General features: G+C 53.0%; 1 protein-coding gene across 1 annotated transcript; it reads left to right on the plus strand.

Annotated features, from left to right (window-relative positions):
• Window positions 1-3,421: 3,421 nt before the first annotated feature.
• On the plus strand, window positions 3,422-27,975 carry LAMB3 (laminin, beta 3). Its single transcript, XM_010579035.1, has 22 exons — window positions 3,422-3,470; window positions 3,988-4,142; window positions 13,270-13,384; window positions 13,541-13,614; window positions 14,086-14,268; window positions 14,675-14,738; window positions 15,077-15,252; window positions 15,950-16,070; window positions 16,468-16,656; window positions 16,751-16,906; window positions 17,510-17,706; window positions 18,625-18,736; window positions 19,194-19,566; window positions 20,073-20,233; window positions 21,261-21,469; window positions 22,444-22,647; window positions 23,351-23,495; window positions 24,842-25,049; window positions 26,069-26,210; window positions 26,596-26,772; window positions 27,227-27,380; window positions 27,839-27,975. Exons 1-22 carry the CDS (start codon window positions 3,422-3,424, stop codon window positions 27,973-27,975), a joined length of 3,501 nt encoding a protein of 1,166 aa, XP_010577337.1.
• The last annotated feature ends 9 nt before the right edge of the window (window positions 27,976-27,984 follow it).

Genomic DNA, 27,984 nt, shown 5'->3' on the forward strand with positions numbered 1-27,984 from the left:
ATCACAGAGGATTGCTCCAACATTTTTTTTTTGTAGTGCATTTTTACCATTATGTCTCCTCTGTATTTAGCTGGCCCTGCTGTCTTGATGTGTCTCAATCTGTAATGCATCTTCATACCCTGGTACTGAGGACAATGCTGTCATCTGTACATGGTAAAGTGGACAGAGTACAGCCTGGAGCAGCGTTCGAGCCTGAATCTCCTGAGTCCCGTCAGGGACACAGGGCTGTGCTGGGATCCCCTGCGCCAAGCCACGCTGTCCCTGAGCACCCAGTTGATCACAGCTGCTTTTTTTTCTTTCATGTTTTTATTGATTTGCAGTAGACATTCTGTAAAGGAGACTATTCCTTCCTTTTGTTCTTGTTTCAACTTGCAGAGCCTGAAATTCCAGGTGATGGTTTACCTTGCTTTGGCAAGTCAGTGGGGGCAGGTTGGAGGAGGAAAGGATGGATCAAGGTATTTTGGATAATTCATTTGAACAGCTTGTGGTTGAGGTAGCGTTTTCCAGTCCTACCTTTGTGTGGCAGAATTGCAATGTCCTGTGCTTTATGGTTATTTGGGGTGAAGCATCACCATTTCAGAGTGTGTTAATGCTCAGTATTGCTGGCTCTGGCAGGATTGATAGGTGGCATTTACAGTCTTTTGCAAGACCAGCTTCAGCCTCCCAGTTTGACTACCAGTGCTTTAGGGTATGGCTTTAAGCCAGGCAGAACAGGCACCCACCAGCGTCTGTTTAGCCAAGGCTTGCAGGAGTGCCATGTCCAGCATCACCAGCAGCCTTGCAGAAACCCAGATTGGTCAGACCTTCCTCTCCTTTGCCTTCTCCAGCATAGTCACTCCACCGGGGGGGAAATTAGAGGGTCTGATGGGATTTCTTGCAGAGCCTGGTGTAGGTGGTTAGCACTTTACTGCCGGAGGTTACGCCGTTGATGGGTTTGACTGCGCAGAGGTCCGTCCGCTCGCAGCTGGCCTGCAGGAATGGTGTCAGCAGCTCGTGGCACATCTCATCCCTCGCTTTCTCTGTAAAACGTTCTGGTGTTTCTTCCCCCTTCCAGCTGAGACACGGGGAGGAGGCATCTTCGCTGCAGGAGGAGGAATGTGGTGTTACCACATTGCTGAGCCTGTTACAGGGTAAGGGCAGGCACACCCAGTGCTGCGGCACACCTCAGCAGCGGCGGAAGCTGAGCCAATATTTCACATTCTGTAGCCTTAGGGATGGTATTTTTTTTTCCAGCTCTGTGTATACCCTTTCTCTGAGGTCCTGATCCTCAGCTTGCACGTGCTTGTGTCGCTCAGCGTGAGGACGGGGAGGTAGGTAGCACACACCAGCAAAGCCGTGGGAGCAAAGAGCCAGAGTCATCCGACGTGGTCTGCTGAGCCCCTGACCAGTATGGGAGAGGACATGATTTTGGGGTCATTTCAGTATAGTAAATGGAAAAGCCTTGATGAACGTGCTGCTGAGGATGAAAAACTGCATTTCAGCTGAAAGGCAGGACGTAAGGGGTGCCTGGGAGCCCTGGGGCAGGGGGGTGGGTGGCCGTGTGTGCAAGCTGCTGAGCTGCACTCCCAGCTGCATTCACTGAATAGTCCTCAGTTTAAACAGATTTGTTAACATTTTGTTACTTTGCTGGCATTGTAAAAGAAAATAAACTTATGAGACTGTTTCCATTAATAGTCACCTAAAGCAACAGTGACCACTGAAACATGTCAAGTGCGAGAGAGCTCTGAATTGGGTCCAAAGTAGGGGAGAAGGGCTCCTCATCAGCTGGGCGTGCAGCTAGGTACCCAAACAAGAATTGTTTCTTAAAAAAATTGACTTTTTGACTTTTTTCACAGCTGGTGAGTTCGCAGGATTGCGTTTCGTAGATAACTCTCAAGCTCATCTCAGGTAATTTTGTGTCTCGAGGAATGCCAGTACTGCAGACAGGAGAGGGGCTGTGCGACCGAGTCTGTCTGTAAAGCCCAGTTGCTGCGCTCGAGGTCGCCTTCAGGCTGAAGTCTGATATGTGACTACCCAGTGTGATTATAACTCACGTGGACATCCCGAAGTAAGCTTTAAATGATTAAGCTGAGGCGCTGATAGCGGCACTGCCTTGTCATTGCCATGCTCAGCATGATACGCAAAACCTGTCTGAGAGGGTGGGTAAACATTCGGGTGTCTTGCCCGATGCGGAGCTGTGCAGAGGCTCTGGAGGGAGCTGGTTCCAAGCTGACTTGGCCACGTCCCGGCGGTGGCCGTGCGAGCCCCAGGTGGGTTAGCTACGGATGGGCTTTCACTTACTGGTTACCTGCAGAGCAGCTGGTTCACGCTGCCGTCACTCTCGGCCAAAGAGTGATTTATGCCTGCAGCCGTGCGCCCCGTCTAGGAGCTGTCATGAGTTATACCATAACTGGGTGTGTATGTCTGAAGATCCCTGAATCACTCCCTTTATCATTACTACACCCACGGGCACCTTCTCTCCCAGGTGAGGCAGCCGCCTGTTAAAAGCCAGGAGAGGAAAGAGCCGGTGCTCAGAGGGCTCTCGCGGTCGCAGATCGGCTGCTGGGTGGCACCAGGGGGGAGAGAGCCCTCGCCGTGAGCCGGGGACACCGCAGGGACCGGGGACACTGCTCCCGCTGCCGCAGGGAAGAGGGCAGGTGAGGTTTCTGGCTGCGGAGGGTGTGCTGGCAGCTCTGCATCCCCTGGGCTCTCCCGCAGGGCTTCCCCGCGGAGACCCTGCAGAAGACACCTATTCCGAGGCGATTTTTATGGGTTTCTTCTTTTGGTAGAACAAGACTTCGGGCTGTCGCGTGTGCTGCTGAGTTTTGATCTGGAATCAATTCTGGAAACGCAGGGCAAAGGGTGGGGCTGGAGAACAGAAAGTGCGGCGTGCCTGGGAAGGGGTGGCTGTGTGTGCACGCGTGTGTGCATGTGTGTGTGTGCGTGTGTGCACGCTCGTTAGGGCATTGTTTCTAGCCATACATTGCGACCTGGTATTGGCACTGATTCCCTGCCCGTTGCGGATTGCGGTGCTGGGCTTCTCGATGTCCCCAGGGAGCCAGGCAGAAATCCCAGCTCTGCTGAGAGTGAGGTGCCATGCTGGTACCTGTGGTTCACCTCGGCAATATCATAAAGATCCAAAGATAGTGTTTGGGGAAGAAGGTAATCTCTTAAGCGCTTTGGGAGAATCTTGTGTATGCTTTGTGTGTTAGATGAAAAGCTGGGATTCTTTGTATATTAAAACCAACTACAATCTGAGCAGCTGATTTTCCTCTTTGTTATTCTTGATTTTTCACCCATGTTATTCTGGCGTAGATCAATTAAAATTATCTCCCCGTAAACTGAGAAGGAATATGAAGGACCTGAATTGAGCTTTAAACTGGCATTTTCTGCTCATTTTCACTCATGCTGCAAATTCTTCTCTAGGTGTGTCCTTGGTGGTATGGAGTCTCGCTGCCAGCTTTGGCCATGGGCATTATTTGTCCTCCTGGGTAAGGCTCACCATACAGTGTTTCTAAAAGGATATGGGGCAAGCTGACTAAATAGAAACGCTGCTAATGTAAGCTTTGCATTAGTCGCAGTATTGTGGCAGCAGCTGGGAGACCAGTATTTGATAATAGTGCTGGTGTTTGTCAAAAGGCTGCTCTGCCCTGAGCAACTGACTATAGGGCTGGCTATATGGGTAAAGAGGGGACACCAAACAGGGCTGTTCAGTATGATGGGCAGGGAACTGAGCATCCCTGCAGCCCAAACGCTGGGGTCATGGCAAAGAAGAGTTTCAGAAATAACTGTTAGTACAAAGCACTTTGAAAGTGCCTTTTTCTCATTAAAAATAAAGGTAATTCAGGGGCAAAATACCTTTGTCCTTTTTGGCATACGCATTTTGTAGGTTTGTTCCAGGCACGACCTTGTAGTCAGTCGGTCTGTTGTAGAAAACAGCAGGCATGCCGGCTGACGTCTGTCTGCCACCCTGACACAGCCCTAAGTCCTGTTTTCCTGCTGTTCCAGCTGCCCCGCGGCTGGTGTGTGCGCAGGGAACCTGCTCCCACGGAGCCTGCTACCCCCCGGCCGGAGATGTCCTGCTGGGACGAGCCCCCCACCTGCGAGCCTCCTCCACCTGCGGCCTCGCCAAGCCCGAGACGTACTGCACGCCCCACGGAGAGGTATGTGCACCTCCCGCCGCGCTCCTAAACCTCACGTGGGGATGCTAAAGCCTTTACCCGTCCTATCCTTCCTACCCATTTGCAGGGGTGTTTTTAACCTATTTCCCCTTCCAGCCATGCTGGGTCATTGCACCATCTGTGGTGTCCCCTCGAGCCCTTCTCTACCGTCCCCACGGTCGAGAAGAGGAGCCGAGCACGAACGCAGCGGCAGGGAAAGGGCAGCAAAACTCTGGCGACGAAGCACTGGAGGCAAAACGGAAGCTTTTGCATCCAAAATATCCCAAGCCTCCCTGTCCTTGGACTTTTTAGTTATAAACTAAACTCGTATTTCACTTGTCAAAAATGGGAATGTTTCAGGTCTTTCACAAAGACTTGGAAAAGCTTCTGAACCGAACAACTGTTTTCAATTACGCTGGTCGTGCGGGGGCAGGAGATCCTGCTCGGGAGGATAACGTTTCAGCCAGCTGCAGATTCCCAGGCTCCAAAGCTGCCACAGTCAGAGTAAGAGTTTAAGGATAAGTCTGCCTGAGCACAGAGCTGAAAACCCTACAGGGGTGATGTCCCCCATGTGAGCACTTCCTAAAGCCTTTCTCTGTCTGTCTGGCAGTGTTAACCCCGTAACTGCTCTGGGAGGAGCTCAAAGGGGAGCGGGTTCAAGGCAGGACAGGCAAAAGGGGTCTTGGAAGAGATGCTCGAGAGGAAAGGAAATGGCAGACCTCCAGTGAGGCAGTGTTTTCTACAGTGAAATCCAGCTTGAGTGAGTCAGCCGCCTTCTGGTTTTAATTCGCCTTCAAGCTGAAGGCCAAGATGTGGCAGTAAGTGGATTTGTTGCGGAGCCAGTGGTGCTCTCGCTGGGCTGGAGAGATTTTTGCTCCGCTGTGGGCCCAGGGATGGCTGGGAGCTGCTGGTTGGTACGAAACTGAGGCAGGTCCCTGGCCCTGATGGGTGCGAGCATCACGTCCTTCTGGGTGCTGGGCTGGCTGCGGCATCTGCCCTTTGTCAGGTCATTTTCCAGGCTGACAGCTGTGGTCAGGCATTTCCTCCATTCAGGCTCCCACTCACTTTTTTTTGGAGCTGTTTTGCTGCTCCCAGGGAGCAGGGCTGTTTGCTCGCCTGCCCAGCAAACCCCCTCTGCTTCTCAGGGGTGCTGTGGCCCACGGACAGGAAAAAAGCAAGTAGTTATTTCTGCTCTGACTTAATTATTTTTTTTTCTTCCCAATTTCTGTTTATACTTGAGGAAAATTGTGCATAAATGTACCTCTGAAGTCTTCACTTAACATTGACTTTTGACAGTGACTTTTACTTGAAGAGGGGGGTTGTGCTATGGGAAGCAAGTGTGTGCAAAACCTTGACTAAGCTGGTGGTCCTAATACCAGCTGGCGTGGGCTAGTTATTCCCTTTGCCTGACCTTGAGAGATCACTCTGAAGGGCCTTCAGTTGTGATCATTTGCATCTTTTGTAATCTTGTGGAGTGGAGATTGGGTGTCTCTCTGACACCTGTGATATACCTTGAGCAGAAATGATCCGTTCAGTGCAGAATGAGTGAGTGAGGTCTCATGGCGGTACTGTGGAGGAAGGCAAAGAGCAAGATTGCAGCGATCTCTTCTAGTCTTCAAGTCCCTAAACTATTCAGTTTTCATATTCCTTATACCTTTCCTTACAAGTACCAAGGTTAAAAGGGATATGGAACAATTAACACTGATACGTTAAGTTGGATTCCCCAATTCTAGCTTTGGGGGTAGGGTCTTTGTTTCCTTACATATATGTGATCCTTTCCTTTACTGAAATGAGACATGGATCATTACTGCTAGCAAATTCCTCAAAGACCCTTATTTCTGTTCTGCAGCTGTAATGGGTAATGGGAGTTTTGAGTACACCAGCTCCTATCTTTGCAGGAGAAATCGCCATGTGTTGAGCATTTCCTAATTTTTTCCTTCCTTTTTCTACTTCCCTAATTTAAGGAAAAATTACCCCCCTGAACTCAATTTTCCTATTCCCATCCCATAAAAAGTAAGCACGTTTAATTTATTGACTCTTATGACTTTTTTCGTTACAAGTCTTGCTCTTGTTTTGTTGCCAAATAGGTGCAAATTTGGAGTCGGTTTTGCAATCTCAGCAGAGGGCATGGGACGAGGGGTTGCTCTCGCTGGCTGCCAGTGCCCTCGTGCCGGCTGGTGGGCACACACTGTCTGGCCCTGCCACCAGCCCACGCTGGCCCCAGGGTCCTCTTTTGCAATTCTGGTGGGTCACTGCTCTCAGCCTCTGCTCCATTGTCTGCTCTGGCTCCAAATCCCTCTAACCTTTATACTTTGCACTACTGATTGCTCCATTCCTTGGCTGTAGGCTCAGTCTAGTCAAATCCGGGAGGGACGCTCAGCATTGCCATTTATAGCGCAGGGGACTGCAGCGATGATTAGAAAAGTGATGGGGGGTGGTAACCAGGCAGGCCAATGGTCCGGCTTGGAAATCACTTTGTGCTTGGGAAATGGCTGTTCGAGTCAGCAGGGAAAGTAAAAGCAAGAGGGAAACTGAAAATAAAATAGAAAAATAAGTGAGCCTGGATTTGGAGTCGTAAAGTGCGTGGAAAGACTCTCATTGACTGAGGTGTGATTCAAGGCTCAGTTGACTCATCTCTTTATTTAAATGCTAAGTAAAGCATAGGAAAATGGAGTAGCTCACACTGCCTAGCTCTAGCCAAGGGAAGGCACAGTGTGGTTTTCATGCAGATTAGCAGGTTCCCGGTCCCCTCGCCTGGCCTGGCTCTTCTGAGTGACAGCACGAGGGCTGTGCACGCCTTTGGCTCTTTGCTTTGCCACTGGAAGCAGCAGTACCCATGCTGTGTTCACACCCAGCAAGATTAATGCTTCTCTGGAGGGAGAGTATATTTCTTTCCTCCAGGCTTGTGCAATGCTTTCAGCTTAAAGGCGTATTTAGAAGTAGAAAATAGCTACAGACTTTTCTGGTTGTTTTAATAATTTAGAAGAGTACCCCAAGCACCCTGCACATCACTGAAATCTTTTGCCAAAGAACAGGCAGGAGAGGAGCGAAGCCGGTGTCCTTGTGCCGGTGCTGCTGCTCCGTTTCCTGCATCCTACAGCGGAGCAGTTTGTGTGTGTGGCAACTACGGGGGTCCTCACGCCTCGACCCTGGGAGACTTTGGATGTTAAAATGTTGTTTGCACAAGGTCAAGGACCAAGATTTTCTGCCTTCCCTCCCCTGCTTTTCATGGGCACTTAGTGGATATGAGGAACGGAGGGTGGGAAGTCACCTTTATCCCCCCTTGGGTCGTGGTGACATGGGGTCATCAGGTAGGAATTGAGCCGAGAGGTACTAGAGAAGCCTAATCCCTAAATGAGTTAGTTGGGGGGAGTGTGAGCCGGCCGGGCAGGAGAGCTCCTGGCATGGCAGAGGGTTCCTCCTCCTGCTGATGGATGGTCGCAGCTGCCTGGCAGGGCTTCGTCTATAGCATCTCTCCCTGTGGTGTCTCAGCACTGAGTTGTCTTTGGCTGCTTCCAAAAATACAGGCCAATGTCTGCGAAAGAGAGTATGTGCAAGACTAATGCTTCTGTCTGCCTTATTGCTACCATCTGATGGTTACATCTGCTTGCTCACCTGCATGAGTCAGTCAGGGAGCTCGGTACCAATCCAAAACATGCTGCCTGCGGAGTGCTTCAGCAGGCCCTAGGCGTGTTGGAACAGGGGAGAGCATGCTGAAAAGCCACTGTGCCTCCCAGCTCATATGCTTTCCAGTCCCATGTCATCAGACAAACTCGTTTTTTACACAGAAAAATGCATCCACAAAATCATGAAATAACTGTGGTCGGATGGGACCACAGGAGGTCCAACCCCCTGCTCGAAGCAGGGCTTCTAGTTTTGGGTATTGCTTCACGTCAGGGGCTTGCACTCAATAATTTGTATTCCCAACCTGTTGAAGGTAATACAGCAACCCCGAGTTGCTGCTCGGTGCTTATCTCATTTTATTCTGGCATTCAGACACACCCTGCTCTTTGCTGCAGGGATATGTCCCTACCTGCAGTGAATGTGCAGAAGAAAAAGCCTATTTCCCATTATTTTTTCTTCCTCCTCCTCCCTTCTCTGTATCTTTTTTTTGCCACAAAAATTGACTGCAAATTGACACATATCCTGGGAGACATCACGTCATCCCCTCCCAGTCAAGTTGCAGAGGCAACAAGACCCTGGCGATGCGTGCGGGGTGTGGAGATAAGCTGGTGCAGTATGGGTTTTGCAGACTGTCATCCTGGCAGATTTTAAATGAAGTTTTGCTGAGGGGAGATGATGTGAGAACAGACGGGGTGAGGAAAACAGGCACCTACGTGCCTGCTTTTAAGCAAGAGAAATGAACTTCATTTCCTTAAAACCCATACCTAGGATGTTTGTCCACCTTGTGTCTTCTCCCCTCTCTCTGCTGTCGCCTCTGAATTTGGGGGTCTCCGGTAACACCAAGCTGTGGGTCAGAGCCCTCTTTTTGTGTTTTGAGCACAACCTCAGAGCTCATTTTCCAGTGTCACTTCTGACTGGCCAAGTGAAGATGTGACGTTAGATGCTATGGCTAAGAGAATGTTTCAAAGTTGATGCACAGTCCAGTTTAGCAAATACCAATTGCTCACTGAGAAGTTTAACCATGACGATATAACCATGGGTAACTTCTACCACCCATGGAAAATGTACAGAGTGCTTCACAGGCAAGATGAGCCCTGCTCCGTGAGCCTGGCGTAGTGATGTCCTGCAGCTGGTGTTAACAGGGAATGAAAATGGGTTGGAATAGAGAATTGCATGACTTGGCTGTAACAGGTGTCTTTGTTCCCAAGGTAACTTATTCTTCCTGCCCACCCTATTTTTTAATAACCTTCAATCTTTCTGTATACATATAAACTCCCACTGCTTTCCAGATTGTCCCCAAATAAACTTGGAACAGTATTTACCGTCCCTATACAATATTAATTGTGCAAGACCACACAAGGCTCCTCCCATATGGGAGGCTGTGTGCCAGGAGCCTGACCGACACAGTGCCTCTCGCTGACACGGAGCTGGGTCAAACGCAGGACCACCGAGGTCTCCACAGCTATGAAAGGTCATCATTCCATGACTGGAGAGAAGCAGCTTCCCATTTTTGCTGATGAATAGCTTCAGTTTATTTTGGGTTGTGCACCTATGCCAGGAGGTTTTATTTCAAGGGCTCTCTACTCATATTAAAATGGCAGCTAGAGCTACTTAAAATACTTTGGTCTGAGTCCATCAGCTTAAAATTGTTTGCGGTTTTCTGCCCCCGCATGAGCGGGGAAGCATGGGAGGCTGGTCAGCAACTGGTTCCCAGGCTCAGAGCAGGAGGGGAGCAGCAAAAACCCGCAGCAGAGCTGCAGAGAATGCACCAGCGAGGGCTGGGTCTGCACCCGTGTCCCTACACGCACCACGCAGAAGTGTCCCCAGTGCGTGGTGTAGCGTGTGGGCAATTTTTATAATACCTGTTTGTTCTTCTACATGGGTTTTTTGGGTTTGTTTTTTTTTTTCTTTTTTTTCACTCTCCACCATTTATTTCTAAGACATGAATCTGTTTATTCTCAACACGCTAGCTTTCCCTCTAAAATGACTGCCTTGTGAATTACCTTTTAAAAGGCTGGAATGAATTTCCTTTAATCTCTGAACCCCCATAACCCATATTTTGGGTGACTTTTAAGAGTAGCTTGGAGGCGCAGAGGGTGATTAGTGGTTTCCATGCAGACCTACAACGTCTTTTACCTTCCTATAGGCCTTTCCAGCCCCACATCCCATACCTACTCAAACACGTACTGATCCTTTTTTGTGGCAGTAGCACACGGGCTGGGGCCCTTGGCTCCTGGCAGAGAGGGGACGTGCTGGAGAGCCCGGGCTGCCCCGGGGGTCCGTGACCCAGCTTTAACCGTGACCTCCTCATTTCCACTTGTCACGTAGTCCCACAGCCCTGGTCTGTTCCTGGCAAGCCCCGCTCCGAGGCATCTACTGAGCCTGTTGCTATGCTGGTAAAAAAAGAAGGTGAGAGCTGGGGAAAGGTGTGCGCTTGGTAAATCTGCCCTCAGCCCAGCGCTGGACTGTCACTTTTTGTAATTCCCTCTGTCCTGAGGAACTTTGAGACACATAGTCACAGTCAGTAATAGCAAATCCTCCCGTTGTGCAATAGAGGGGTTTCACAATTTGCTCCAAGGATGTGAAATTAATTTTGCTTCCAGTGATAATTTTAGCCTTAACTAAAAAGCTGGGGGGTGGGGCAGGGGGCTGGAGAAAAAAGTAGAAGATTTTTGCAGCGAGCACAGCTCCCAGGCTGCCTGGGTAGGGTCTGTCTCACACAGTTTAAACTTCATTTTTTACTTAGCGCTGCATTTTAAGTGTGGTTGCAGCTCCCTTGCCAACATTGCATTGTAGCTACTAGAAGGCACTTGTGTCTCTGGCTTGTGAATGGTCTAATAAGTATGCATGAATCACTCCTAATGAATAATTTAGCCGAGATTAACCTTTCCCCTTGCAGAAAGCCTTCCTTCTCCCTTTCCTAATCACAGTCAGAAGTGTTGTGAAGTTTAATCATTATTGGGCATTGTTTAATCTGGTTTATTTCTGTGGGTAATTCCTGTAGCTTCCTGACAATTTGGTGCTAGTAGTCATTATCTGAAATGAGTTCTTCTGCCTGGACCCAATTATATTATTTCTGATTCTTACTGGCAGAGCCAGGAGAAGTTGGTAGAGCCAGGGAAATTGCATGATTATATATTTTGAATTCTCTGTTTGCTTACTCTGCAATATTGTTATAAATATTGGAGTTAGCCAACTCCTGTTCTGGGATATTTATAGGCAGAGAACATAAAGACTGTGGAAAATATTATGGAAACAGGTCAGTTTAAAGTGAGGATCTCTCCTCAGTACCTGCCCAACTGCCGAAAGGTTCCCAGGTCCAGGGGCAGAGCAGAGTCAGGTCTGGGCTTTTTTAGGAACTAAAACCAACCCACGATCAGAGCTCACCTCTGTCCGCTGCTGCCCGACCACCTCGCTGCGTGCCGTCTGCTCCCGGGGGTCAGCACGGCCGCGGGCTGGGAGAGCGCCGGGTGGCTTTGCGTCTGGTGCGGTACCAGTTAGTGCTTTCTGGTCAAGGCCAGCGTACTCCTTGTGTGGTTTTGTGTGAGAGCAAGCAAAAAGGTAACTCTGGACAAAAATTTCCATGAATTTTTCTTTATGTTTTAAAAAAAATAAATAAATAAAAAGGATAGTTCTTATGAAGCCAAGTCACTTTTTGTAGAAATAAGAGACTTGGCTGGCTTAGATGAGCCTGTGTCAGGAGTAAGGCAATACATGTAAACCATGAATTAATATTTTAAAGGGGAAACCAGAAATCTTCATGCCACTGTGGCCACTGGCCACCACCTCCGGCTGCCTCTCCGAGGCCCAGATCTCTCCCGACGCCAGCACATGTGTAGGGTCGTGCTTAGTGTTTGGGTCGGAATTGGCTCGTTTGTTTTAAGGATCAGACGTGGAGATTTTAGCACATAGGTGGATATCAAGTGTTTCTTGTCGCTTGTCACCCGATGTCTCTGCTCTGCCACTGAAAGCTGATCTCATCACTGGGGTCCCAAACATTCCCGTGCCTCTGGTGTCACCTTATGCCACCCCAGTGGGTGCCAGCCCTCGCAGCGGGGTATCTCGTTGCCTTCCCGGTGTCAGCTGTTAGGTCTTCTGCCAGACACACTCCCCTCCTCTCCCCCAAACCCACTTTCCTCCCTGGACAACCTTTCCGAGCTGTCCTGCCCTGCACCGCCGAGGCCAGCGCCTGCCATGACTGGCAAATGCTGTTCTCGATCTTCCCCAGTTTCTCAGGCTTTGGGTCGGTGTGTCGGTGTGAAGTGTGTGTGCCACTGCTCTGTTTGGGAGGCTGCTTCACTGCTCAGGCCACTGACAGCTTCAATTTCTAATTGAAATGTTTCACATCCCTTTTGAGGCAGTGTTATCCCGTGGCTCATACAGCTCCTCCTGCCCTGGGAACCTTTCCGGAGAGTGGAATCTGCTCTCCCTCTCCATTTCACCAGGCTGGAGATGCCGAACGCTTCGTTTCATGCCTTGAGTACCAGCTTTCCCCTCCCGGTGGCCTCTGCAGCCCCTTCGGATGGGGCCTCCCCGCGTCCCCAGTGGGATGCTGCTGCAGGCTCTGTCTCCATCTGCTATTTTAACATCCCTCTGGGACCTGCCCTTCCTCACCTTGGCCTCACCTGGGTGTCTCCCCGCCGTTTTGTGGTGGTCCTTGCCCAGCCTGCTGGGCCACCCCGTGCCTGCCTCTCCCCTTGGCTGGTGTCTGGACCTTGGCTGCTCCCATCTCTTGCTCAATCTCTTTTCTGCTGCTTTCTACACATTTCTGAGCCTGCTCCTGTGCCGCACGCACCCGGTGGCCCCATGTTAGTGGCTGCACGGACTGTTGCTTGGTTAGTCAAAATTTGGGTATTTGTTTGCTCCTCGGGGACTCTGTTTTCTCCTGTCCCTACATTCCCCGTGCTACATCCCCATTGCCTCTTGAATTACTTGCTCAAGTGAAGGGCTGAACTTTGAGCCACTCGACTTCCCACCCGCTGACTTCTCACCCGCTGAGCTGTTTGCTCCACTCTGCTCCCAGGGGAGAGCGCAGGGGGGGCCGAGCATCACCCAGGGCTTTTGGGTGCAAGAGAAAGGCCTTTCTGTTCACCCAAACAAACAGCCCCCTCGGCTGTGTGGAAAAGGCAAACTGGTCCTGAAAAGCTGCAAAGAGCTTTCTATCAAGTGTTGTCATGGTGGAAAACAGGGGGGTTGCTTAAAAAAGGCACTTTTGATGGTTTGCCAAAAATGTGTTTTAATCGAAAGCATTTTGGTTTTAGTTTTTGGTCCATAAAACCAGGAGCTGTGTTTTTTAACGGGGTATGAAGGGGACCGCTTGAGTCCTGTGTATCGTTAGCCTTACTGACCACGGTTCTTCAGGTCTCTCATAAACCAGTTTACTGACGCCATTTGTTCCTCGGTGAGTCCATGCAGCGCTTGGGCTCCTCGCCTCCGGGGTCTGCAGCGGGGTCTTTCCCTCTGGCCGAGCCGGGCCAGTCACTTCCACCCACGCTTTCTCTTCCAGTGGAGCATGAAATGCTGCCGGTGCGACTCGCGGCTGCCGCACGCCTACAACGGCCACCGCGTGGAGAACGTCCTGTCCTCCGCCGGGCACTCGCGCTGGTGGCAGTCCCAGAACGGTGAGTACTGCTGGGCGCATTGGTTTGTCCCAGGACATTGAATTCAATAGATTGGAAGGAAAAAAGGAAATAAATGGCTTGGCTCGGGCAGCTAAGCGTTTTATTTTCCTGAAGTCCGCAGTCCGCTCCTCTGAAGCTGCCTCTCTGTGCCCGCAGGCATCGAGCGCGTCTCTTTGCAGCTGGACCTGGACCAGACATTCCAGCTCGGCAGCGTCCTGCTTCACTTCAGGGTTCGTGTACGGCATCTCTGCTGGCGAGGAGCTCACAGATGATGGTGGATGGGCCCCGCTGGCTCCCCGCGAGATGTGGGGATCTGGGTGCACAGCTCCCTTTGGGCTCCTGATAGCAAGCACGCCAGGGTCCTCATCCTTCCTTTTCCCCTGTTTTTCGGGGCCATTCCCCTGGGTGTCTGGGAGGAGCAGAGCAGGGTGGTGGGTTCCCATCCCATAAATGTCTGCCAAAAAATCTCCTTGGGGCAGATGTGTACTTTGCGGCTGCAGCAGGGCTGGCGGAGGGGAGGGAATGGACGGACCCAGAAGTTGTTGGTAACCTGCAGGGGAGACGATTGCTCCAGCAGCCTGCGGAGATGTGAGCCGGGAGGGAGGAGGAGGAGGAGGAGGAGGAGAGGCATCCCCAGGCCCTAGGCAGGAGCTGGCTGGGGTGTGCCATGTTACAGATGTGCCTCTTTCCCTGCTCTGCAGTCGCCGCTGCCCGCTGCAATGCTGATCGAGCGCTCCACTGACTTCGGCAAGACCTGGGAGGTGTACCAGTACCTGGCCTCCGACTGCGCTGCCGCCTTCCCCCACGTCCCCCGTGGCTCCCCCGAGAGCTGGCAGGACGCTCGGTGCCAGGCGCTGCAGGGGTACCCTTTGCATGGGGGCAAGGTAGGGTTTGTGGGGTTTTGTGGCAGGGACTCCCACACATGCCCGTTTCCCCCGCTGTGACCCTGGGTTCGGGGCGCATGGCCAGCACAACGCTGGAGAAACATGTGGTGGCCTGGAAGTCTTCTACATGTATTACACCTGGCAAGGGATGGAGCCCGAGGACATCCAGGACTGCTGAGGGGAGTCCTCGGGAGGATTCCTGCTCCTCTGGGAGGAAAGCCCTCGCTGCTTTGTGACAAGCGAGGTGTTCTGTTGGTCTTCCTGCAAAATCCTCTGCAACTCTGAAGCCTTTTGCCTGCGTTAAGTGATGTTCTGCAGAGGCAGGTCCAGAGCACACACTGCCCAGAGCATGAGAAGAAAGCACCTTGTGTTTCCTGCTTTTTAACTTACCTTTTTTCCTTCTAAGGTGAAATTCAGTGTCCAAGACCTGGCATCTACCATCACTACCTCTTACAGCCAGACCATCAATAGTAAGTGACCAGTCTCTTTCATGTCTGAGAAAGGGAGAGGGGGATAACGCACCTCGCGGTTCTTCCTACGTGTGATGGAGAGCGCTGAGCTGGGGTCACCCTGCAGGGGAGAGGAGGTCCTCGGCAAACAAGACCTCGAGCTGCACGTTAGACTGCTGCCCTGGTGCCTCCGAGGTGTCAAGGAGCAGCGTTTGGTCTTTGCTGATGCCTCGGCTGCTGCTCTTTGTGCCGATGCCTCTGTCTCTTGCTCCGAGCCCTTCACACGAATTGCAATGCGCTTCTGCAGCCAGTGCCCGGGTGCCTGCTGCCCCCTCACCCCTCTCCTTGGTCCCCAACAGAGCTGGGCCAGTTCACCAATCTGCGGATCAACTTCACCGGGCTCCCCCACGTCGCGCGCCAGGGCTACCACTCGCCCAGCACCTTCTACGCTGTGGCGGAGATGCGGGTGCTGGGGAGCTGCTTCTGCCACGGACATGCCGACCGCTGTGCCCCTTCGGAAGATCCGCACGCCGTGGTGAGCGTCGGGGGGAAGCGAAAAGCCTAAAGACAAGCTCTGTGCTATCAGGCTCCACCACATGCCCAGGAGTGCTCGTTGGGAGAACCTGACCGGGATGACCAGCGTTGGGGTGTGGGAGTCTTTTGCCTGGTCAGAGGTTGCTCGTAATGGGGGAAACAATGCCCCAGTTTGCCTGCAGCAATGGGATGGTGGCTCTGCTACCCCCACGTAAACCCCTTTTTTGTGTCGGGAAGAAGGAGGAGGGGTTTTATAAAGAGTTACGAAGTGGCTGTGGGAGGTCGTGCTCTGGGGGGAACTGCTCCTGCCAGCACTGGGTCTCTCAGCTGGGTGGGGGGGACATGCTGAAGGTTTCAGCAGGCTCCTTCATGCCTAGGAAGATTTGCCAGTGCAGGTTGTTAGCTGTTGTGGGATTTTCTTGTCCCCAGCTTATGCTTGTCCGCTTTGCCTTGAGCGTGGTTGTCCTTGGGTAGGTGGTGGACGTGGTGGGAATCTCCCTGCGGCTGCGAGTGAGGAGCAGCCTGTCCCTGGTGCTGCAGCAGCCCTGTCTGGGTGCTGGAGCTTCAGCTCTGCGCGGGAAGGGGGGCTGTGCAGGGGTGGGAGCAGGCCAGGCATGTGCCAGAAAGGCATCAGGAGGATGAAGCTCCGAACTGAGCAGTTACCATCCAGGAGGGGTAAAGCGTCGTCTCTGCAGCAGGTCCAGGGGCGCTGCGTGTGTCAGCACAACACTGACGGTCCCAACTGCGACCGCTGCGCCGCTCTCTACAACGACCGGCCGTGGGCACCTGCAGAAGACAATGATCCCCACGAGTGCCAGAGTACGGCGAGTGCCTTTCCCCTCTCCTCTTCCTGAGGCCTTTCCTAAATCCTCCCCGTCCATGAGCAATGGGAGTGGGAGCGAGCTCCGGAGACCTTTTGCTGGGACGCTTTGCGGGGCTGGATGTTAACAGGGGTGTCTGTGCAAAAGGCACCCTGATACATTTGCATTCTGCGGGACTGCGGCCAGGCGATGCTCTGGGCTCGTGAGCTGCACCAGTGCTCGGCCACGCTGTCTGACTGGGACCAGCTTCATGCTGGGGCGGTTGGCGGGTGTCACCGTGTCACGCAGGGGCCTCGGGCACCCTCTAGTGCCGCAGCTGCCGCTGCCAGAGGGGTTTGCACGGTTGCAGCACTAGCTGGGCCGTTATGTTGGGGATTTTTTTGTTTGTTTTTTAGGGTGCAACTGCAACGGTCACTCGGCCTCATGCCACTTTGACCCGGAGCTGTACCGTGCCAGCGGAGGGGCGAGCGGGGGTGTCTGTGACCACTGCCAGCACAACACCGAAGGCAACAACTGTGAGCGCTGCAAAACAAACTATTTTCGCAACCAGCGGCAAGATCTCGCCCATCCCGAAGCCTGTCTGCGTGAGTGCCCGGCTACCCCCCCGTAGCACCTTCCCTGGACCCCCCTGTCCGCCCCTCGCACCCCTCGGCAGTGCCGTTTCTTGCACGTTTCCAGCCTGCGAGTGCGACCCGGACGGCACCGTGCCGGGCTCCATCTGCGACCCGCTGACGGGGCGCTGCGTCTGCAAGGAGAACGTGCAGGGGGACCGCTGCCACCTCTGCAAGCCGGGGTTTGCCCAGCTGGCCAACACCAACCCCATGGGGTGCCGCAGTGAGTACACGCGGAGACATCCCTGCTTCCCGGGGTGCTCCCACCCCACCTCAGCACTCAGCATCCTCAGTGGCTCTGAAAGAGACCTGGTTCCTGATCAGCTTTGATTTGGGGGTTCTAAGCCAAAGGACTGTTTTGCAAAGGCTTATAAAACCTCCTTGCTCAGGCTGTGGCTTGTCTCAGGTATAAGTTTGGCAAAAAGCACAGGGAAAGCGGGGTTTGGGGTATGTGTAGGGCTGTATCCCCTTCCCTGTGCCTCCCCAGTCGTGCAGGGCTCGGGAAGCCGCAGGGGATGCAGGAGGTGATGCCGTGTGGGCAAGCAGGGCTGTGCACAGCCGGGGCTCGGGTCGGCGTGGTGCGTGTGGCTGGGCTGGAGGGATGCTGAGGCCTCTCGGGCTGCCGAGCCCTGCTGCAGCGCTTGATGGGGCAGCGTGGTGTTAGAGCAGGGGCACGGGTCCCTTGTGCCGAGCTCAGGTTTGAAGACAGAGACAGGAGACCTCACCTTTGGGCGGCTGCAAGGTCCTTCTGTGGACCTGGCTTTGTGGGAAGCCAGGCTGGTGCTCTGCACCTGTTTTTAATATGACAAAACCCTCCCCGTTTCAGGATGCACCTGCAACGCGCTGGGAACGCGGCAGGACATGCCCTGCGACGACGAGACGGGGAGGTGCTTCTGCTTGCCCAACGTGGTGGGGAAGGACTGCGACCAGTGCGCGGCCGAGCACTGGGAGGTGGGGAGCGGCCAGGGCTGCCGGCCCTGCGGCTGCCACCCGCGCGGCTCCCGCAGCCCCCAGTGCAACCAGGTACCACCCAGCCCACCCTCAGCATCCTCAGAGCAGATTCAACATACTTCAGCAATATTTCTTTTTCATTTCCCTGCCTTCTTTCATGCGTGCACCTGCAAGCTTGCTTGCTTTTTTCCTTTCCCAACTCTGCAAATGCTGCTGTGAGGGGCTGCCGGTGGCAGTGGCTGAGCTGCACAGCCGAGAGTGCCATGGGTCCCCTCTAGGCAGCACCAAGCCAGGGATTGCTCAGAGCATCGAAACCACCTTTTGCATGGCTCCATCATCCCATCCCACCCATGGGAGCCTCCACAAAAAGGGCCATGCATTCCCTGTCGTGTCCTGCTCTTATTTTCCTTTTCCCATTTCCTAGAAAATGTGACAGACTACTCAGGGAAATGAATGAACGCAGTAATTATCAAGGCAAGATTAAGCCATTTTAAAAGGCCTGATATTTAGTAAGGAAGTCCTAATAAGAGATCTTCATACAGGCGAGGCAAGTTAATTATCCTCATTTGTCAACGAAAAGCGTGTGTGTCACTTCAGGCTTAAGAGACAACTGGGAAAATTAAAGTTAAACGTGAAAAAAACTGAAAAAAACCACCCCATGACAAATTCTAAGAGCCAAAGATAGGCCCAAACAAGCTCAGTGCAGGGAGGAGACCTGAGATCTCAAAGTGGCTGCTTGTGGGCGATTCCTTTGTCTTTGAAACAAAGCTCAAAACTCAGCTTTGCAATGCTTGGGCTGTTTGGAGACTGTTTGCATCATCGTGGCTGAGCCTGTAGCCTGTCAGGAGCAGCACGGGCATGTCCTGGGGCACAGGCTGAGTAGAGAAGGTTGTCCGTGTGCTGGCTTTAGTGCTCAAGAGCAATGGAGGGAGGGCTTTCCCAGGAAAGTGCCCAGAGCCGTGTCTCTCTGATATATTTCTCTTTCCTCAGTTCACAGGACAGTGTCCGTGCAGAGAAGGCTTCACGGGACGGACGTGCTCTGCCATGCAGCAGCAGGTTTGCCCAGACAGGCACTACGGAGATGTCCGGGTAGGGTGCACAGGTAGGAAGCATCTGTTTCATTTTTGGCTCGGTGTTTCTTAGCACTGTGAAATCACGGGTTATCTGGGAAAGAGCACCTGGCCCATGTCCTGACATCAGCATTTCCCTCACTGTTTTGCAAGAGAAAACCCCTGTCTAGAACAGCCTCCCAGTTCACCTCCATCTCCAGGTATCCACCAGTCCCCTCCCGGCAGCCGTGGGTGAGCCCCTTGGCCATGCCGGTCTGGCCCTGCAGGGTCAGGGGCTGGGCAAGTGACTGGGCTTGGGGGCTTTTCGTGTTCTTCTGCCTGTGCCACCTTCTTCCCAGATGCTGCTGCAGGGGCTGATGGGTGGGGTTGGACTTCAGATTGTGCTGGCATCCCCTTAACAGGGTCTGATTTTGTATATATAAAAAAATTTATCCCCCCGCCATTTCGGTGGGCTTCATCTCTATATCTCTCCACCTTTCCATCGCCCAGAGTGCGACTGCGACTTCCAGGGCACGGAGGACGTGGGGTGCGACAAGACCACGGGCCAATGCTTCTGCCGCCCGGGTGTCACGGGTCCCCGCTGCGACCAGTGCCAGCGGGGCCACTGCAGCACCTACCCCGGCTGCGAGCTGTGCCACCCTTGCTTCCACGCCTACGACGCGGACATCCAGCGCCTGCGCCTGCGCCAGGCTGGCCTCAGCAACTCCACCTCACGGCTGCCCCTTGGGAGCGGGGGGTCCCGCTTCGGCCCCCGCCTCTCGCAGGCGGAGGGCAACGTGCAGCAGGCACAGAGCATCCTCGGCCGCTCTTCTGCCACAGACCAGAGCCTGGCCCAGGTGGGCAGCGTGCTCGCCACGATCAGGTGAGGGATGGGTGCTGCTAACGGGGTGCATCCCTTAGCTGGGAGGAGATGCTGGCTTTTTTCTGTGCGCTCACTCCGCTTGTCATATATGGGCCCCTTGCACGTGTTCTGCTTTGTTTCTATACCTGAAAATCTTGCTCCGCTCACGAGGTGACCAGGGATGCAAGAGAACAGCGCTTCCACATGTGCCCGTCCTGTGCAAAATGTTGCAAAGGCAGGAGGCCGGTGGACAGTCTCCGGACGGTCAGCATCCTCAGGCCGTATTCAGCATGCGTGGGCTCGTCCCTGCAAGCTGGCCGGGTGCAGGAGAGCTGTAGCCCAGCCCCGCTCTCTGCTGCCTCTGCAAACCTGCGAGGCCGTGGCGTGTCCTCGGCCGTCAGCTCTCCAACTCAGAAGTGCCTCTTCACCGGGTGCTGGCAGTGTCCCGGCACAGATGAGCCCTGCTCTCTGTCTGCAGGTGCTTTGCTCTCTACTTGAATTCATGTTTTCTGCATTTTCTCTCCCAGAGAGCAGGTCCAAGGCATGAATCCTGACCTTCGTTTTCTGGATGAGACCGCCTCTCTATCGAGGGAGCTCGAAGCCCTCAACAGCAGCTTGCTTATCACTAACACCCAGTATCAGAGCAAGAAGACCCAGTTTGAAAGCAGCCGCAGCACGGATCTGTCAGGTACGGTGCTGCAGGTGTAATATCTCTTAATTTTCAGCCGTTAATTTATCTCAACGTGACTGTGCCTGGTGGTTTCCCATTGGCCAGGTGGATGAGATGGAGTTTTTAACCTGCTGTCAGCTTAGGAACGGCACATAGATCTTCCCTCCCCAGCGAGCGGGATGCTTTGCACCAAGCCTCTGGTCCGTGACCCAGGATTTCACACTATCGGGTTATTTGCTCCGGCATTATTTGGGCGGCTCGCTCCATGGGCGCTGTGTTCCTGTCCCCCGGCCAGCACAAACTCTGCTGCCGGGGCGCAGCGGGAGCGGTGGGAAGGGGGGAGCCCCGCTGGGAGCGTGTCACTGAACCCGGGAGGAAGCTGAGATAATGAGGGTTGTGCACAGATGGAAGGGATGGAAGGGTGGGGAAGAGAGCCAGGCGGCTGTCAGGCGCTTAGAAGAGCTAATTAAGCCCTGTGATGATGCTGGTGGTAGGCTGCCATTATATCCCTGCTACAGCTAATTCTCTCCCGGTGTCTCATTGCTGCCTCCCCCTCCCCACTGCAGCTCAGCCGGCCGGCTCTGCACCTCGCTGTCCGAGCAGGGCTTCGAGGTCCGCATCCTGACCGCTCTCCTCCTTCCAGGCTGTGCTGGAGGGGAATGGCGGGGCCTGCTCGGGAGCCAGGGAAAAGGCTCTGAAAGCCCTGTCCTGCGCTGCCAAAGCCCTTCTGGGCTGCACAGAGCAAAGCCCAGGATCAGCACGCGCACGTCATCTTGCTTTAGTTTTGTTTCAGTCTTTTAACCCCAAGCCAGAGTTCAGTCTTTCAGGAGAGGTCTGTAGCTCACTGAAGGAATGGCTGAAAGGCATTTGGAAATAAAAGGAGCTTTTTCGTTATGCCTCAGTGACTAATCACCCTGGCTGTGTCCCGCTCCTCTCTGTGCACGAATCCATTCGCAGGGTATAGTCGATGCCTTCGTTTAGGTAGCTCTGCTGCATTTATGAGTCATGGAGGCATTTGTGTCATTTATCGGTTTTATTCCTGCAGGAGCCTTCAAGACAATCAGGTCTGCTTACCAGACGTCCACCAATGCCAGCAGCCTCGTTGCCAGCACCGCCGGGCTACTGGCCGAGTCCCGGGAGAGCCGCAGGAACGCCGCGGGGCTGGAGGGGGGGCTTGCGGAGTCCACCTCCAAGCTGCTGACCCTGAAGGGCAAGATAGCCTCAGCTCCCAACCTGACCCCTGTCATAAATAAGGTGAAGATACAAAGTGGTTTTCTGACTTCTCCGCTGTGTGTCTGTAGCTTTCAAGGGGGCCCTGCAGTGCTCAGGGAGGCAGAAGTCTCATCCTGCAGTCATGCATCTTTTCTCAGGCAGTCTGGCATGGCAGGACAAAGTCTCTGTTCAGGGAGACTCATAAGCGGCATCCAAGCATCCTGCTGCTTTGGGACATCAGTGGAGAATTGTCTGAGCATCCCCTGCCTGGGGATCACAGATATGGAAGTGTTGCCCACCCCTCCCTCCCAGGCACGCGCTTTTTCCTCCAAGGACTCTCTCGTGTGTCAGTTCTTGTATCTCGAAGACCCACTTAATTTCTGGATGAGGTTTCTTTTATTTCTCCTTCGCTGCTTTGTTATTGCCATGGAGATCCATTTTGGTGTCTCCTAATGCACGGTTGCTGTGGAGACCACCAACCTCCCCTCTCTGCTTTTCAGGGCACCAACGCGTTCCCAAGCGACCAGCCTGTGCTGGTGCTTGCACTGGCTCTGGGTTTGCATGTGCCCTTGCTGCAGTGCGCTCTTTGGTGGGTGGTCACTCTAGAAGATGCCATGCAACTAAAATCACTGATGTCCAGGCAGGAGGGCAGGGTCTTCCCATCCCATTCTCTCTTCCAAAGCAAACCGCGACCTTGTGTTGCTGTCTCAGGTGTGGGCATTCAGCGCTGCTGTACACGAGCGGAGCTCTGGCTGCCCTTCCCTGACACGGTCACGGTCTCCAGTCATTTGGGCTGTGCCACACACATCGCCGTCAGCCCGTCGGGCAGGGCTGGCTCCATCCCTGTTCCCGTGCAGAGCTTCTGCAGCGCGAGCGCAGCAAGTTCCCCAGCTCCCTCGGCGAGGGTCCGTCGAAACTTTGTCCGCCGCGATGGGCTGGTTTGCCTCCCCGAGGGCACCGAGGTCTCGCCAGCGAGGCGAGTGCCCTCGCTGCCCCACCGCTCTCTCCCTCTCCAGATCTGCGGTGGCTTCCGAGTGGAGCCCTGCACGCCCGCCCGGTGCGAGGGGCTGCTCTGCCCGCGAGACAACAGGACTGCCTGCGGGGCCGGCCGGCCCTGCCGCGGCATCTTCCCGCTGTCGAGCGGAGCCCTCGCCACGGCCGGGGAAGCCTCCAAGGAGTTCCGCAGCCTGAGCGCCCGGCTGGAGGAGACGGCACAGCTGGTGAGTGTGGGCAGCGCTGCCCGTCCCACAGCCAAGCCCCACGCTCGGTCCTTTGGTGTCAAGCAGCGGAGCCTGCGGGGATGGCTGTGGGGAAGAGCGAGCTGTGAGAAATACCCCATCTCAAACTCTGTTTGAGACTTGGTCATTCGGGCAGCTTCAGAAATGCGGGAATTTTTGAGCGGGAGACTCCCTGCTGCATGCGTGGGTGCTGGCTCCCCCCAGCATAGGAGCCACAGAGCTGGAGGCACACGAGCGGATCTGGAAATGTCCTGAGGAAGCCTGACTTCCTCCTGGTTTGGGATTAGTATGGCAGAAGGAGTGGGGATGTAGAAACCTCTCTGATTCCACAGGTGTATCTGCTCTAACGTTTGATGCAGTCTATTAGAGGATGTGTTAGTGCTGTTGTGGCTTCTTCCTATGGCCCCTCGGGTGCTTGCAAAGATAAAGTGAATTTTCAAAGTAATTCAAAATCCATTTCAAATATATTTTATAAAGCTAAACAGTACTGTCCTTCTTTGAGAGTTTCCTTTGCAAATCCAACCCTCAATCTTTAACATTTACAATCCTTTAAAGTGGTGGCATATTAAGAATGGGGAATAGCGTAATTTCAAAGTGCCTTGCCCGGTTCACTCGGAGTTGAGGTAGGGCTGCTGGGATTCCAGATCAAGAAGAAATGGCTCCATCAGGATATTGTTGTTTGCAGATTAAAATGACGGAGACGTCTGCAAATCAGATTCAAACCAATACTCGGCTGCTTGTGGACCAGATAAGCGTAACGAGGACCCAGATAGAAGGAGATGTGCGGCGCATCCAGCAGTTCATCCAGCAAGTTCGAAACTTCTTGTCAGGTAGTGCTCTGCAAGCTGTAAAGTATCTGTATGCAGGTTGGTCTGTGCATGGAGAAAAGTATTTTTTACGGTGATACTATGTATGAGAGTACAGTACAAGGGAGGCAGCTGAATAGCTCACCCCAGTTAAGCTCTCAAATATCCAGTTTATCTGCACGTGGGTATTTACATAGCAAAGGTAACACACATCCTCTGAGGCAGCAAGGCAAGCTTGGACAATGTTTTCTGAAAAACAGAGAAGAAATTCCAGCAGTATACCAGCCTCAGTGACTTTGTCAGCAATTGCAGTTTGGCCAGCTGACTTGCTCAGGCTTAACCGTGCTGTTCAGATGGACCCAAATTAATCCTGGCTGTTTTATCTGTGTTGGCTTCCCTGGGATGTCACCGGGGCAGACCCTGCCTGCTTCCTTACAGAGACATTTTGGGGTTGTCTGTGAGGTCCACAGGGCCGTGACCTTCTGTGCGTGGGGCTTCGTGGAGGGGTCTCCAACATCCCCCCAGCAACTGCTCTCAAATATTACCTCTAAAACAATGAACTGAATTACCGTTAAGTGGAAGGCTGTGAAGGAGGCGGTCTGTTTGTCCGTAGCATGGACAACAGCTTGCTTTGAGTCCCGCTCTCTGCCTCGGTGCCTTGTGCCATCGCCGGGGGCTCGAGGACAAACCCGTCCCCATGGCTGGTGCTCTCCAAGGATTTGCAGTCGGCATTGACCCGATGCGCAGAAGTTTAGTGGCAACACTCGCTGACCAGAGATAAACAAGACAACTCTTCTCTGGAGCAGACTATTAATCAGATGAGAATTCCTTGTTGTCCTATAAGCCAATGGGATGACTTATTGTTCACAGACAGATTGTAATAACATAATGAACCTCATGAGCATTAGCCAAATAAGAAAATCGGGTCATTTGGTGCTGCCTGGTGTTAATGATGAGTGAAGATATTTCTGAGCTAATTGCTGGGCTAATGTCTCTTGGGTTCTGCCTGCTTCTGATTCCTCAGGTTTATTAACTTTTATTTGTGAAATAAAAAAAAGGCTCATCTTGAAACACAACCTCATCTGCTCAGTGAGGTCTACCTGACTGCTCTGGGCTTAGCCATGGTGTTCTTGTTGCCAAGCAAAAGGTATCATTTCAGTCCTTTCCTGAAAGTTTTGCTGATGTGAATGAGAAGTATGTTGAATTCAAGGGGATTAAATTCAGGGTGGATCCTGACAGCTGTCTGAAATGAAGAGACTGTGTCCGTGAGAGCATGCACGGCTGGATGTCTACCCTCACCCTCCCTTGCATTTGCACTCCCACCTTTCCCCTCTCCCGTTTCTGACGCTGTCTGTCCGTTTGCTCTGTAGACAAGGACACGGACCCTGCCACTCTCCAGGAAATCAGTGAATCTGTTCTCTCCCTACGTCTCCCCACGGATGCTGCCGCAGTCCTGAGAAAAATGACTGAGATCCAAAAATTGGCAACCAAGCTGCAGTGCCCAGAGAGCATACTTGCCCAGACGGCCGAGGACATCGCTAAGGCCAAGCAGCTTCAGCAGGAGGCAGAACAGGCCAGGTTGGTTGGGGTTCAAGGGCTTTTGGCAGCTGAGAGCCACTCAGCTGGAGTGAACGTGATGGTTCTCGGTTGGGTTGAAATCTCGCTCTGCTGGAGCTGTACTGACTTGCACAATCTGAAGTTTTAGGCCAGGTTCTTCTATGTCTGTACAGTGCCTAAAAGATTGAGTCTGCAATCTCTACCTCCCTGGTGCCCCAATACAAATAAAAAATCTGGCTGCCAAGAATAGATCCTCTTATAGATACTAGAACAAGAAGGTCTTTACCAAAAGTAATGGAGGCTTTTCTCTATCTCTTGAGTCCCTGTGATGGGAGATGAGAGGGTTGCCCTGGTATTACTTGATATTGGTGACCTACATCCTAATTGCACAAGAGAGCATGAGGAGATTAAATGGGCTATTTGTTTTCTGGGTGAAAGTTGGGAGGATTATCCCATGGTCCCTTAAAAGTAATTACAGAGTGTCCTTGCAAATTTGGAGCACCTACTTTGTCACATGTTGACTTGCAGCAATATCCCAGCGAGAAGGTTAGCGGGATAAGTATGTAAACTCCTTGATAATGTCTGACACCTGCTTAACCTGCTGGAAATGATGAGACAAGGAAGCTTGGCTTTCTATGGAGAGCTCTGTCACCCTGCCTGAATAGTCCCACTGCAAGCAGAAAAGTATTTGTTGAAACTGGTTCAGTGGTTATTGCTTTCCCTTCAATACTTCTTCTTGCACCACTTACAAAATAAATGTTTCTAACTAGTTTAAAGGAAGGTGTTTCTCTCCCCTTCTCAGTTTGTCTCCTCTGCTTGGGGGTATGAAATGGAAGTAACACTTCTCTCAAAAGGAAACCTGCTGGAGTGCAGTGTGTCCAGATGTGTGGGTTTGTGGCTTTTGGGGGAGGGAGATTGCAACCTTCTCAGTAACAATCCTGTCTTGCGTCTCAAGCTTCTTTATTTTGTCTCTGCAACCTTGACTTCCAGTCCATGCAATTACCTACGCTCATTCCTGGCCGTTTCCCACATTTCCCCAGGAACCGGGCGAATGCTGTGGAGGGCAACGTGGAAGAGGTGGTTGGGAATCTGCGACGAGCAAACACGGTGCTCCTGGAGGCTCGGGGTGCTATCAGGGGCTCTGGCTCTTCCCTTCGGTTCATCCAGGAGCGCGTTGATGAGGTAAGTGATGCACAGTGACTTCCCAATAACGATACTGTGCCCTGCTCACTGCTCCTTTGAAACTTCCCTGCTTGGTAGAGTGCTGCACCAGCACAGCTGGGAAATGGGACCTGGTGAAGCTTTTGCTGTAAAAATCTCTTCTTTCTGCTGTGCTTCACTTGTGTGCTTTTCCAAACTCCAGTCACGGTCCCTGCTGGAGCCCCCGAGACAAACCCCGGGGCTGCCGTGCTGAGCTGTGCAGTGAGCGGTCCCCACTCCCTGCCGAAACCCCGCTTCTACGATACGTCCATCAGGCAGCATAGCTGGTCCCTGCACAGAGGGAAAGACCATTAGGAGTGGGCTTTGGATGTGATTTCCTTCTTCACATGGAGCGCTCTGCTTTTAGATCAAGGCTGTTCTTGGTCCAGCTGAGAAGAACGTGAAGTCCATCGCGGGCCAGCTGGACGGGCTGGCGGAGAGGCTGTCGCGGCTGCAGCGCGGAGCGGACCAGAACCGCCTGCGGGCCACCGACGCGCGGCAGACGGCCGGGGAGGCAGGCGAGCAGGCCAGGAGCGCGCAGCAGGTACCGGGCTCCGGCACGTCGCCGGCCGGGACGGTCACAGCTGTGCTCCGCTCCCCCGCTGTCATCAGACAGCAAAGCCAGCTGTGTCCTGGCACGTTTTTAGATAAGGCAAGGAGGCTTTCCTGTGCAAGCCACGGCTTGCGTGCTGTCGTGTCACTTATTAATCTGATGTAGTGTCCCACTAGTGAATTTTTCCAGGACCTTTCTCAGTCCTAATGCACTTTGCTGGAAACTTATTTCTGCTGTATCTCCCACCTGTATGTAGCCCATACAGCTGTCAGTCAGCATCTTTGTGAGTGCATCACAAACTGTTACTCATTCGCATGATAACAGAGCGACAAAGCTCTAGTGCAGTAGCCATTTAATATTTAAAATGGATTCAACGTTGGGAAATCCCCTCCCCCCCAGTCTGTTTGCTCGATCCTGCCTGCACTGCTTATTTACTCTTCCACAGGCTTTCGAACAAGTGAAAGAAATGTACGCTGAGCTGAAGAGAAGGATGGAGCAGAGCCCGGCTCTGGGAGAGCAGGGCAGCAGGGTGCAGAGCATAGACCTGGAGGCACAGGCTCTGTTTGAGGAAACTTTGGCCACGATGCTCAGGATAGAAAGTAAGGCTCTTTGTGAACTCAGTGTAATAATCTCATGCACTGGGGAAGGGCTTTTGAATCCCAGAGGACTGAAGGAAAGAAATTACGAGGAAGACAACATACTCTCGGCAGTGAGATGGTGTGCATTTGGGCTGTATCTGCTGGTGCTGCCCTGGTAAATTTAGAGTTCACAAGGGTGTGTGTGCTGCCGCGGAAGGGACCCCCTGCCTGCAATGCCAATGTGCCCCCATTTTCCTCCATTTTTAGGCATTCAAAACTAATGGCTTTGTTCAGAGCAGTCACGTTGGGGTATTTTTGAGGGGAAGAAGGGGCAACACAGGATGTCAGTTTTTCTGGCCCCCCCAGAGCTATGCAGGAGGGAGGCGGAGGCTCAGCCCAACCTGCTGGGGTGGGTAACAGCCACGATGCCTTCCTTCAGTCCGATCATCATGTAACCCCCTCCTGCCCTCTCTCCTCAGCTTTAGAGATGGAAATTCAGGAAAGCAACAAGGCTTTGATGTCCAAGTCGGCCAGGCTGTCGGGCCTGGAGGAGCGGGTGGGAAGGATCCGGGACGCCATCAACAAGCGAGTCGCCTACTACGAGAGCTGCTCCTGACTGAGCTGC

This window comes from Haliaeetus leucocephalus, unplaced genomic scaffold, assembly GCF_000737465.1.
Source record: "Haliaeetus leucocephalus isolate CR32 unplaced genomic scaffold, Haliaeetus_leucocephalus-4.0 Scaffold68, whole genome shotgun sequence".
Classification (NCBI taxonomy): domain Eukaryota; kingdom Metazoa; phylum Chordata; class Aves; order Accipitriformes; family Accipitridae; genus Haliaeetus; species Haliaeetus leucocephalus.